This window comes from Phyllostomus hastatus, unplaced genomic scaffold (assembly GCF_019186645.2).
Source record: "Phyllostomus hastatus isolate PE091 unplaced genomic scaffold, TTU_PhHast_1.1 phas_scaffold_12, whole genome shotgun sequence".
Classification (NCBI taxonomy): domain Eukaryota; kingdom Metazoa; phylum Chordata; class Mammalia; order Chiroptera; family Phyllostomidae; genus Phyllostomus; species Phyllostomus hastatus.
In genome coordinates this window covers 14,374,371-14,388,168 of record NW_025334007.1, presented here as the reverse complement: position 1 = coordinate 14,388,168, position 13,798 = coordinate 14,374,371, and the positions used below count along the sequence as shown (strand labels likewise).

General features: G+C 44.1%; 1 protein-coding gene across 2 annotated transcripts in view; it reads right to left on the bottom strand.

Annotated features, from left to right (window-relative positions):
• CTPS2 (CTP synthase 2) overlaps window positions 1-13,798 on the bottom strand; it is a 99,775-nt gene that overhangs the window by 21,135 nt on the left and 64,842 nt on the right. For both annotated transcript variants that reach the window (XM_045856130.1, XM_045856131.1), the window contains exons 15-16: window positions 4,616-4,671; window positions 2,051-2,147 (exon numbers count right to left, since the gene is read on the bottom strand). In XM_045856130.1, coding sequence (XP_045712086.1) covers window positions 2,051-2,147; window positions 4,616-4,671 — 153 coding nt within the window. The remainder of the gene's footprint in view (window positions 1-2,050; window positions 2,148-4,615; window positions 4,672-13,798) is intronic.

The following is a 13,798-nucleotide window of genomic DNA, read 5'->3' as shown; positions in this document are numbered from 1 at the left end:
AGCACACCCTAGGACTAGGGTGACAGGGATGGGAATGCAATCCCAAACATGATCTTTGCAGAGACGGAATCTATGGGACTTGACAACTGATTACAAGTTGGGAGTACAAAGGGGAAAAAGAGCTAAATGAGTCATGCCCTGGCTGGCGTAGCTCAGTGGATTGAGCTCAGGCTGCGAACCAAAGCATCGCAGGTTCAATTCCCAGTCAGGGTACATGCCTGGGTTGCAGGCCATGACCCCCAGCAACCGCACACTGATGTTTCTCTCTCTCTCTCTCTTTCTCCTTCCCTTCCCTCTCCAAAAATAAATAAATAAATAAAATCTTTTTTAAAAAGAGCTAAATAAGTCCAATTTCAAGCATGATGGCCTGGAACAGTGGTTTTCAACCAGGGGTGCATGTGTGCCTCAGGGGCATTTGGCAATGTCTGGAGATGTTCTTGAGTGCTGTGCTTGGAGGGCGGGGCAGGCAGTGCTACGGGCACCCAGTGGGTAGAGACCAGGGATGCTGGCAAATTTCCCACAGTGCTCAGGATGGTGCCCACCGTAAAGAATTACCCTGCACTAAGCCCTGACTGGTGTAGCTCAGTGGATTGAGCGCGGGCTGCGAACCAAAGTGTCGCAGGTTTGATTCCCAGTCAGGGCACATGCCTGGGTTGCAGGGTTCCATGACCCCCAGCAACCACACATTGATTTCTCTCTCTCTCTCTTTGTCCCTCCCTTCCCTCTCTAAAAATAAATAAAATCTTTAAAAAAAAAAAAAGAATTACCCTCCACCAAATGTCAGAGGTGGCAAGGGTAAGAAACCCTGGACAAGGAGACTGATGGAACCTTAACAGAAATGGTCAAGAGGAAGAACTAGTTCAGAGAGCAGGTAAATTTAGTTTCAAATAACTTCAGTTTGAAATCCTAGGAAAACAATCACATAGACAAACAGGTAAAACGGGCACCTGAAAAGGTTAAATTCAAGTTAGTTAAATGAAGTGTATACGCATGGGTCTTGAACAGGGATTGGGCAAACATTTCTGTAAAGAGCCATGTAGTAAATAATGTTAGGCTTTGGGGACCAGAAAGTCTCTTTCCCAACTGCTCACCACTGCCATTATAGCAGAGTAAAAGGAGCCACACACAGTACACAAATTGCGCTCCAATAAAACTACTTATGGATACGAAAATGTCCAATCATTTTTACATTTTACAATCTTATAATGTGTTTTTTGGCCATTTTAAAATGTAAAAGCCATTCTTAGATCATGACCAGTAGCAAAATAGTCAGTAGGCTGAATTGGGGCCACCCGTCAAGTCTGCCAACCCCAGGGCTAAAATGTCAAGAGAGCTGGGGCCGGCTGTAAGGATGGGCTTACCCTGTCTTTGAGGCACTGAGTGAGAACACTGTCCTCTGTCTTGTCAATAACACATGCATAGTTTGTGCCTATGTCCCCGAAGGGTGCCCCAGCCCAGCGCAGCCACCAACAACTCCGTCAGTGATCTGCCTCAGCAGAAGGCTGATGCCTTTGTGCCGTGTTCGGTCTCACTAAGACCTCGGAGTACGGTGACTGGCCCACACTTGATCATGCAGCATGAGCAATAGGGAAAGGCAGCCACCAGCTGAAGGGTCAGGTCCCACATACAACAGATGTCAACACCAGTCACCGATACTGGCAGGGCTTTGGGCCACTGTCCCTGCAAGGAGAGACAAAGCAGAGTGCTACTCAACAGTGGGCTGCTCCCTTCCCAGAGTGCTGGCAACAGGAGAAGGGGCCAGCAATGGTAAGGAAGCATAGTATCGGTAGAACTGGTAGAACAATACACCATGTTATAGTAGGGTCATACTAACAGGCCCACAATTATTAAGGCTACCAGTAGTCTATTTTCTCACATACTTTATGTTTAGTCCACATTCCTTATAATGAGTTGCAAAGCTATTTCAAAGGAGGGAGGAAAAGAAAGAGACCAAACAAAATGGGTCTCAAGTGACAGCTTCGTAGGTCTACAGTCAACAAAAAGATGTTAGCTCAACACAGAAATTTTCAAAGATGAAGCACTCACTTACTTGCCAGTTCAATGATTTCCATCCTCTCCCCGTCAACATCCTGACCCACAAAACTTAAGTCACTCTGCTCAAACTGATTGATCAGCTTAGGGTTCACCTGCAGGAACAAGAAATTAAATGTCTTTGGGCAGCAGAGCAATACAGACGTATCAGCTTAGTAAAAGGCCCTCCCGCAACCGGGTGGGTTTTCCATTTCGGTGTTGCTCTAATTCGTACTTAATGTCTGTATTCAACCCCTAAAGCCAATTTTTAAATTCGTGATGAATCTGAAAAACAGTCTAACCACAACTCTTCAATTTGGGAGGCCACCTTCTTTCACCCAAGATGAGATTCATAAAGTGGGACTGTGACACAGACATTTTGACTTGGGACCTTGAGGTCAGCTATTTTACAGCCATTCCCATATTTGTGTCTTACTTTGAGATATGTATAAAACTGTCTCTCCCCAAATCACAAATCTGCTTGAAGACTGAAACAATCTTATTTACCTTATGACTAACCCCAGTGCTTTCTTTATGTATAGTTACATAAAACCTCTAAAAAGAAACTTAGAGCAAGTTTTCTACTAAAATACTGCTATAGCCCCAGCTGGTGTGGCTCAGTGGATTGAGGGCTGGCCTGTGAACCAAAGGGTCACCAGTTCGATTCCCAGTCAGGGCACATGCCTGGGCTGTGGGCCAGGTCCCCAGTTGGGGGTGTATGAGAGGCAACCACACATTGATGTTTCTCTCCCTCTCTTTCTCCCTCCCTTCCTCCCTCTAAAAATGAATAAATAAAACCTTAAAAAAATTAAAATACTGCTTATAGATGACAACTCAATGACCTTGCTCATGGCCCTTTCCCTCACTCATCTCATCACTAGCTTTTCCCCAAACTTTTCAGCCTCTCCTTCACTAAAAGCACTTCCTCATCTAAAACCAAAGTAGGGCCCTGGCTGGCATAGCTCAGCGGATTGAGCACAGGCTGCGAACCAAAGTGTCGCAGGTTCGATTCCCAGTCAGGGTACATGCCTGGGTTGCAGGCCATGACCCCCAGCAACCGCACATTGATGTTTCTCTCTCTCTCTCTTTCTCCCTCCCTTCCTTCTCTAAAAAATAAATAAATAAAATCTTTAAAAATAAAAATAAAACCAAAGTAGAGTCCCCCTATCCTCCTCAATCTTAACCACATATGCTTTTCTTTTTTAACATTAGGCTACTTCTCAAATTTGTAAACCTTTTTTCTTTATTAAGAAAACAGCTTCATTGAGATTTAATTCATATGCCTTACAATTCACCCATTAAAACTGTACAACTCAGTGGTTTTTAGTATATTCACATAAGATTCAACCATCCCCACAATCAGTTCAAAATATACCCTGAACTCTTTAACCATCATCTTCCCTACCTCATCACCCATCAGCCCTAGCAACCACTAATCTACATTCTTTCTCTTTAGATTTGCTTATTCTGGGCACTTCATGTTAATGGAATCACACAGTATGTGGTCTTTTATGACTGGTTTCTTTCACTTAGCATGTTTTCTAGGTTCATCTATGTTGTAGTATGTACCAACATTTCATGTCTTTTTATTGTCAAATAATATTCCATTGTATGGATATACCACATTTGATTTGTCATTCATTAGTTGGTGGACATGTTGGTTGTTTCCACTTTTTTGGCTATTATGAGTAATGCTGTTATCACCAGTTGTGTACAAGTTTTTGCGTGGATGTATGTTTTCATTTCTCTTGGTTAATTTCATAGAAGTGGAATTGCTAGGTTGTATAGTAAGTCTATGTTCAGCCTTTCGAGGAACTGTCAGACTCTTTTCCAAAGCTGCTCCACCATTTTCCATTCCCACCAGCAATGTATGCGAGTTCCAATTACTCGACATCCTCACCAACACTTGCTATTATCCATCTTTTGATTATAGCCATCCTAATGGGTGTGAGGTTCTATCTCTTTGTGGTTTTGATTTGCGTTTCCCTGATGACCAATGATGTCTATCTAGATCCCTTGTCATTATTTATTATGAAGTTCTAAGAATTCTTCATATAGTCTAGATACAAGTGGCTTGCCTGATATATTATTTAATCTATAATTATTTGTATTTGTTATCTTATTTTTTGTCCTCTCTGATTAGAATGTAAGCTCCCCAATAGGAGAAAGACCATGTGCGTCTTTGCTACTTTCACCTTCATTGCATATTATATACAAAAGAAGTATGAAGGAATGAATGACCGTACTATTGTGTACATGGTAGTTCTTACACCTTCTAGCCACCACTTAGGCAAAGCAGATCAACAGTTCTTGCCCCACTTGTAGAGCCAGTTCCTGACAGAAATAAGACCAAAAATGGCCTGTACTCAGCAAATTATTTTCTATTGTTGGTAGCCTACTCAGCATCAATTCCCACCAGTCCTCCCTCAAAACAGAACCCTGGGCTTGATCTGGTATCTACCCTACCCCCACATAGCCCATGGGACTCTATCTCCCCTTCTCTTTTGCAGAGGCCCACTCGTAACCACTGGGGTTCCTTGCACGAAGCATCTGTATTCCACAGTAGTTCAGCGTGCAAGCATACCTCATACCGATGTCTGTGTCTTTCTTCCACAAAAGGAACATCACCATACAGTTTCCCTGTAACGATTCAAGAGTGAAATTAATATTGCAGCAATCGGCTTTGGAACCACACCCATGGCATATGCGTGGGGGAAAGTCTCTTTGATTTCTATCAGAGGCCTAAAAATAAACTAGACTCCAGATAGTAATCTAGATTTCCTTCTCTTATAATACGGGACGGCAATGGCTTCTCTGAAACCCTGAAGCAATTCTTGAGCCATCACATTATCTAATGGGAAGCCTGCCATTACGCCAGTCCCCCATGGACGACAGCAGGTGTGCCCTCCTTTTACCCACCTACCTGCAGGACTCAAAGACCGAGTAATGACCACACCATTGCTTCTCTGCAGAGTCACAACAAGGCTCATTTTACAAAAGCAGAAAAGGAAACCAAAGGAAGAGAAATGAAACCAAAAAACTTGTCCAAAGCCTTGCCATGCTGGTAGCACAGAACGGCCTTGAGCCCAGGTCCCCTCCCACCTGGCTCCATGATTTTTCCACTACACACTTTCACGCAGTGCTAGCCACACTGCTTCACACACCACCTTAAAAGTATGCCTGTACTTTGCCTTGGCCAGGTGGCTCAGTTGGTTGGAGTGTTGACCCATACACCACAAGGTTGCACGTTTGATTCCCAGTCAGGGCACATACCTAGATTGTGGGTTCAATCCCCAGTTGGGGCGCATATGGGAGACAACCAATTGATGTCTCTCACTCTCTCTGTCCCTTTCTCTAAAAAAATCAGCAGAAACATATCCTTGGGCAAGGATTTAAAATACATATGTGCCTGTCCTTTGACTCTAAAATTCAACCTCTAAGAATTTACCCCAGAAACAAGGACAGAGATGTAACCACAAATATGCTCACTGCTGTGTTACTTAACAGAAAACAATTGGAAACAAGCTGAGCATCAGGAATAGAGGACTGCTGGATTAAATGAACACATTTATACCAAGGTTCTTAACTAGGAGTGTGTGGCTGAGAGTCACATGTGGGGCTTATTAAACATGCCTCTCTTGCCCTGGCTGGTGTGGCTCAGTGGGTTGAGCACCAGCCTGCACACCGAAGTGTCACTGGTTGGATTGAGGGTCTAGAGCGCATGACTGGGTTGCGGGCCAGGTTCCTGGTGGGCGGCGTGCAAGAGGCAACCACACATTAATGTTTCTCTCCCTCTCTCTTTCCCCCACCCTTTCCCTCTGCCTAAAAATAAATAAAATCTTTTTTTTAAATGAGCCAGACAGAGGTTGCTGCCTTTTTTTTTAAGATTTTATTTCTTTATTTTTAGAGAGGGAAGGGAGGGAGAGAGAGAGAGAGAAACATCCATGTGAGGTTGCTGGGGGCCATGGCCTGCAACCCAGGCATGTGCCCTGACTGGGAACCGAACCTGCGATGCTTTGGTTCACAGCCCACGCTCAATCCACTGAGCTACGCCAACCAGGGCAAATAAATAAAATCTTAAAAACAACAACAACAGCAACCATGCCTCTCTCTTTCTCTGCATGCGCTGCAGCATCTTGGGCGTGACCTATTTTGGCAGTAGGCATGGCAATCAGGGGGATGGCCAGTGACCACAGTGTCAAGTCCATCACCAGACACCTCTCAGAAACAGGCCCTACTGGAGCAGGTGGACAAGCAGGAGAGCCTGAGTGCTCAGTGGGTTATAGCACAGGGACAGTAGGAGGGGCCTAGGACAATTCCCTCAGCAACAGCCCTCAGGATGCAGACTCCAGGCACACAGCCAGGGGACAAGAGGACCTGCCAGCAGTGCTGGAACACATTGTCAAACCCAACAGAATTGGGAGAGCAGTGCTCAATTCAACAGGCAGGAGATCAGCACACTCTCCCAGATGTCGTGAAACTGAGGAACAGGATGTTTCTACCAAGAGAGACCAAATGCCTGGTGTCTGGTTTGAGATTTTCACTTGCAAATTGGTTCTATTCTCATATGACTAGTATGCTCAATTACCATGACTGAACTTCTATTTGCAATTCTGCCCATACAGACTGCGCTCCCTGGTGATGATCTTAATGGCAGTGAGTATTTAGGTATGTGTTTTAGAAAAAAAAAAAACAAAACAGGGATAGTGGGGGCAGGAAGCTCCTTTGAGAGAACCCCAGCATGCCACAGAAAGGGGGGGTCATTCGAGACAGAGCCTTGGTACTCAAACTATCAGTTCATAAAAACTAAAGGAAAAATGAAACATAATAGCACGGTAATGCCCAGCTGGAAAAACGGAAGCACATCTATCATCATGCAGTTATAGGAAAAAGCAGCTGAAAGATTTGGACCCAATTTTGAGAGGATTCTGACTCCCTTATGACCTCTGACTTTGTGATTGCCCTTTTCTCCTCTAGTCCAAAATCTCTTCTCTGTTTCCTTCATTGCAACAGATGGCTTAGCAAATTCAGCAACAGAGCCCGCCAACATTGACAGAGATGGTGAGGAAAATGGGGAAAATCTACAAAGTAAGATATAAGCCATTAAACGTCAAGTCATTAGGACTAGCATGATATCATGTGAACTTTGAAACTGCATGACCTACGCCCGGCTGTCTGGCTTAAGGCAAACGCTGTGTTTGCTGAGATACCTCAGGTGACAGAAGAGGGAGGAGGTACAGTGGCTCTGGAGCCTGACTGCCTGGCTTTAAATTCCACCACACCATGTAATGGATGTGTGGCTTGGGCAAATGATTTTACCTCTCTGCCTCAACTTCCTCATCTGTAAAATGGGGATTATGATAGTCTCTAGTTCATAAGACTGTTGGAAGGATTAAATACAGTAAATGAAAATATGCGAAGTGCTAGAATGGTCAGTAAACCATGAGATTGCTATGGTTATCTCTAGACTATGAAATCCAAACAGAAGAACTTGAAGCTCTACAAGATAGCAGACAACATAGGGACCTATCCCCACAATTCTTGAGACAAGTGCCTAACCCATAAGTAGGTACTCAATAAATATTTGTTGAATGCATGAAACATTTATATATATATTACATGGTATATCATGAAACCTGTTTTCAGGACTTTGGAAATGTTACTTTCTACATTCCAAATCTACCTTGATCACTTATAAATCTGTAAAGAATGAACATACAAAATTAATCCATCCCTTGTCCACGAAAATGGCGGGGGGGGGGAATAAAGTTTCCTTTAGAACCTTATGCTGAGAATCAACTCAGAATGTTACCAGTTCAGTTTTATTTGAACACATCTTAAAAAAACAAAATAAAACAAAGAATGCTCCTTCCAGGATGCTGGCACCAGGGATTCTGATTTGGTTACTCTCAGGAGAGTGCGGGGCGTGTGAGTTTTTACGGAGCTCCAGGAGTGACTGCCTCAGGCATTCCTGGTGAGGAACCACCGATCTACATTGTCACCAAATGTGCTCTATAGGAGGAAAATCAGGCAAGGTGCTAGATACTGTTGAGTGGAGAATGTATCTCGGTGTGTAGTAAAAAGACTGAGGGGTAAAAACACCGCGTCCAACCGGGCTGGCGTAGCTCAGTGGATTGAGCGCGGGCTGCGCACCAAAGCATCGCAGGTTCGATTCCCAGTCAGGGCACATGCCTGGGTTGCAGGCCACAGCCCCCAGCAACCGCACATTGATGTTTCTCTCTCTCTCTCTTTCTCCCTCCCTTCCCTCTCTAAAAATAAATAAATAAATAAAATTTAAAAAAAGAAATCAAGGTCATCCAGAAAACAAGAGGTAATATTTTAAAAAAACAAAAAAAAACACACCACATCCTTATGAGTGGTTCTCCAGATAGATGTATTGAGTACACCTGCCATGCGATAATCCTAGGCACTGGATCTTCCTTTCTGTCCTAGTCTTTTTGGAGACAAAATAAAATGCACCAGATATTAACTGCCCGTAAATGCAATGTTCACTTAAGGAGCAACTGTCAGCAAAGCTTTGGAGACAGACAACTGATAGAGGTCTTAGGACCTATGAAATACTGCCAGTGTAGGCAGCAAGGCACCAATAGTGTGCATAACAGGGTTATTAGAAACAAAAACTCCTTGCCAAATTACACCATTTCCTTCTCAAATGTGCTACTGGGTAGATTCCGTCTCATACATAATATGTCATTAACGCATTAATGGCCCTGCCCACCCCCACCTCTGTGTTAGTAATTCTGCAACTGAATCTGATTTATTCCTCCTTTTCAGAGTCAAAATTTTCCCTCCAAAAAGCTATACAAGCTAAAAGATAGAAGGAATCCAAATGTCCTTGGCAGACGGCAATCTCAAGAGGCTGCCTAGGGTGCAGATTTTCGGTATATCTGGATTTCACAGTCTTGGCAGATAAACGTTTTCAATTTTTAAATAAGTTGCCAACATTTAAAAATCAGGAGATCTCAGCCCTGGCTGGCGTAGCTCAGTGGATTGAGCGCGGGCTGGGAACCAAAGTGTCCCAGGTTCGATTCCCAGCCATGGTACATTCCTGGGTTGCAGGCCACAGCCCCCAGCAACAGCACATTGATCTCTCTCTCTCTCTCTTTCTCTCTCCCACTCCCTCCCTTCCCTCCCTAAAAATAAATAAATAAAATATTTTAAAAAAATTTAAAAATCAGGAGATCTCCTAACGTCCAAATTCTCTTGAATGTTGGCCATGGTGAATCCACAGTTCTTCATGCAGCTGTCACCTGTAGCACTTATGCCTCTGATGGGACAAGAGCTTATCCATTTGTCCTAGTCGCCACTACTCTGTATTGCCTCTCTAACTCTGACGGCAGCTGCCGCTCATGGTTGAGCTTAAGCTATGGCATTTCTCCTGCTTGGATGTTTGACACATTTACATTCCCTGCCTGGTCCTATTGGCCCAGCTGCTCAGTCCAACGTTCACTCAGTGCTCGTTTCTCACCTCAAGCCACGCACATGGCTTCATCATGGCTTTCAGAAGCCAAGGGTGGGGTCTTCACTTTCTGTACCCCCTTTTCTCCTCCCACAAGACCCTCCCTGCTCTTGAAACCTGAGGAACCCTGTCTTGGGCTTTCAGCACCAGAAAGCTTCCAGCTCTGCAAGTTCTTTGGGTTTTGCCATTCCCTTGCTTGATTAAGGTCCAGCCATTCGGTATAATGAGGTGTTCAAGAATCCAGGCCATGAAATCGGCTCACTGAGTTTCTAACAAGTGACTTAACCTTCCTAGGATTTCCTTTCGTCATGCACAATGAAGCTGGGTCCTACACAATGTCTAAATCATGGGTGCTTAGAAAGTGCACCCAGGCCAGCCACTATTTGTCTCTCTCTTCATTTATTATTTTGGGGTTTGGGTTTATCACTCTTTTAATTTTTATAAAATAGCTTGCTCCACTGAAGTATCTAAACTCCTCCTCTTTCCCTAATTTTATTTTTCATAATCTGCTTTTATCTCAGTTTTCGAGTCTAAAAATGCGACTTTTCGTCTTTAAAAGTGTTAGTCCTTGCCTTTACCTCGACACCTTCTTTTTTATCGTTTGTCTCTCTCCCCCCGCATTTAGTATTTTTATCCCATTTTTACCATTGCTTTTCTTAGATTTTCTGTACTCTTCTAGTCCACATTAGCAGGTGTGGAGCAAGGAGAGCAAAGCAGAGGGAATGGAGGGAACCTGCAAGACAAAGGGGCTGTCTTGCTCCCCCTGCCCTCAGGCTCAGCCCTTCTCCCGTCCCCCTGCCCTAGATGGACCCCATTCTTAATACTAGGTGACTAACTGAAGTTGACCTTGAGCTTTGGGAGAATCACAGGTCGATACAATAAACCCTTCACACTATGACCCTAACAGCCACACAAGCACAGTGCTTTTCCTGTGCCAAGCACTGTTCCAAGAATTCACGTGTATGACTGATGTAACCCTCGCAAGAAGGTTACAAGGCAGGGGCTATTCTGATGTCCATTTCACAGATGCAGAAACTGAGGTGTACTAGGTAAGGCCTCTGATGGGCAGTGTGGTCCCAGGGGCTGGGCTGTCAACTACCCCACTAGTTCCGCTGGGCAAAGTGCTCACAACAGTGTCGGTCCAGTGAGGGGGACATAAATGCCATCTGTTGTTATGACTAAAAGAGCTGTGTCTCAGACCGGCGAACTGCTGTATTAACACAAACAGCCTAGCAAATGGTTTCCCTAGCAAAAGGCAGGAGGAAGCAGGGGAGAGAGCCACCTGCAGTGTGGACCATCCGTGGGGAGGCGGGGAGGCCTGCCAGCTGGCACACTCCTGTCACAGCACCCCACCATGCTCCCTTCAAATTTGTGTCTCAGCATGACAGATTACTGTGGCACAGACTTTCAGCACCCCTCAAATCCCTGGCGACCTCTTTTAAACTGTTCTGTAAATCACCTCATTAACCCAGCTAAGGCTTCTTGCAAAGCATGATTTTTCCCCCTTAAATTCCCAAGAATGCAATCACACCAGGAACTAGAAGCTGTTTTTCTCTATCAATGCTTTGATAACACATAGGAAAGCAAAAACGATTTTTCCAGCTCGGCAAAATTTGTCTCCCCTTATCTTCATTTCTCCTTTGATTTTGAGATTGAACCACACTGAATTTCTGATACCGTGAATTTTACCCAGCTCCTTAACACTGGGATTCATTCGGTACCTTCTCAATTGGCCTCTTGCCTCCATTTTTTCAGAACAAAGCCCTTTGGTCTTACAGTAAAGCAGAACCAAGAGTTTAGCCAAGTCCTCCTCCTCCTTATGAGAAAATGGAAAGAAGGACCCCTCAAATTAAGTCTTTTCCTCAAGTATTCCATTTCCACCTGCTCCACTGGCCTCCTGCACCCTAGACTCTGCCACACTGCCTGTCGCATCACCCAGAGGAGCTCTCCCCAACTTCCTCTGCCAGCGTCACGTCAATTCTCACTGTCCCCATGTCAGCTGCCCCGAAGATGACGGTCATCATCTCAGAACTCTGAATGGGAAATCACCAGGACCTGGTCCCCAGGTGTGTATGGTGACCTGCAGGGGGTTCTGATTCCTTCCAGCGTGTCCCGGTGTGACATCCTCCACTGGTCTGGACGCCCTTAGAGGGCAAATGGCATCCACTCACTTTTAACCATGTCCCTCCTGCCCTGCCCAGCACAGTGCTCAGGGGCTGGCCCTTCCCTCTTTTTTTTTTTAAGATTTTATTTATTTATTTATAGAGAGGGAAGGGAGGGAGAAAGAGAGAGAGAGAAACATCAATGTGCGGTTGCTGGGGGCCGTGGCCTGCAACCCAGGCATGTGCCCTGACTGGGAATTGAACCTGCGACACTTTGGTTCACAGCCTGCACTCAATCCACTGAGCTACGCCAGCCAGGGCTTCCCTTTCCCTCTTATGCCTCCCAGGGCACTCAGGACTCCTCTGTACCCTTCCACCCCTGTTTCTAAAGGCAAGGGCACCCTAATCATTTGGATGCTGATTTGGAGAGCAGACTTACACAAATTGCATATAGAATTCAGGCTGCTTTGAATTGGGTTTACTTGCTTCCATTCCAGGGCAAGTGTGGGCAACACGTCCGGGACCTAACCAAAAAATTTAAGCCTGGAGCCTGCAAGTGTAACACTTTGGAAACACATCAAACAAGTTGTCAGCTATTCCCTGAATGAGCTCTGAAGCTTGTCTGAATTGCTTTGGATTTTATCTTCTCATCCCTCATGCTCAGCTGAGCCATGGGCAAAATGATAAAGTTTACTTTGCAATCTTAAAACCCTCTAATAACATGTTCCTCAGTACTCTCCCTCTCCTCTCACCTGAACCTGACCCCTTCCATCTCTAGCCATGCCTCATTCTAGATTTTTCACCGTTAAAAGCACCCCGTTTAATGCGTCCCTTTCTCCCTACTTTTCAAAAGTCATCTAATGAGTTAATCAACCAAGTAAAGGTGTCACTCTAAGGAGATAAATCCTACCATTTACATTCCCAGCTAAAATGTGGGATTTTTTTTTCAGATTGAGGTGTAATTTACATGCAATAAAATATACAGATGTGAAGGGTAAAGTGTTAGGAAAATGTAAGAATCACAAAATGCGTGTTTTGCAAGTTACATTTTGGAAAGTGATTATAATGGTGGGCTTTGAAGGCAGGGCGGTTACCCTGCCTGTTTCTGTTCGGTCCTTGAGCTAAGAATGGTTTTTACATTTTTATGTGATTGAAAAAAATAAAAATAATAATATTTCATTATACATAAAGGTTGGCTGAAACACAGCCTCTCTCCTCCACTTACATATTTACCTGTGGCTGCTTTTACACTACAAGAGCAAAGTTAAGTAGTTGTGACAGAAATGTTGACTACCTGGCTGTTTACAAACACCTGGTTTAGACCATTTAGTCAATAGAGTTTGGGCAGCTAAATCACACCCTCCCCATGTTTAAATGCTCGTGGAGACTTGAGGCAATGGGCAGTAAACACACAAGTAAATCATATTTGAGGGGGATGGTAGTTTCTGCTTTGTAGCAATGAAAAGAAATGCAGAATAAAGTACAATAACAAAGGGTCTTTTTTGTTGTTGTTAACAGAGCAAGAAAAATCACAGATATAGGAGCAGGAAAGACTAGAGAAAGAACGAACACTACAGTACAGTTAACGTCATCATGAACTGGTTCACCTCTTGCTTCAAACAATCTGGCAGAAGTATTAGTCATAAAAGTGTTCCTACCCTTTGACCTCAGAGTCTGGCTACAGGAAATCTACCTCAAAGAAATAACAAAAGTATATAAACTCTGTGTCAAGATGTTCCTCCCCATCAGCGTTTTTCTAACAAAATGCAGGGAACAACCCGAAATGTGTAACAATAGGAAATCAATTGGTAGATTATGGTTCCTTAACTCAATTAAAAATTATATGCCCAAATAATAGACATGAAGAGGAGATACATGAAAAAGTCATGCTGCAATAAAAGACTGCATACAAACTAAACATGAGAGGTAAAGTCTGGGAAAGGCCATGAATATGCAATTAATACTTCGGAGAAGGGTCAGAGATATAGTTTGGAAAAATATCACATATACGATCATTAGTCCTTTTTTGAGAAAAAGCCTTTGTAGACCAAGACACCTCACACACACACACACACACACACACACACACACACACACAGGATGGGAGTGAGCCTCTGGGAACACATTTTCTATAAATAGAACCAATGATGACTAGCAGGACTTTTATCCAAATCAGGTTCCTCCT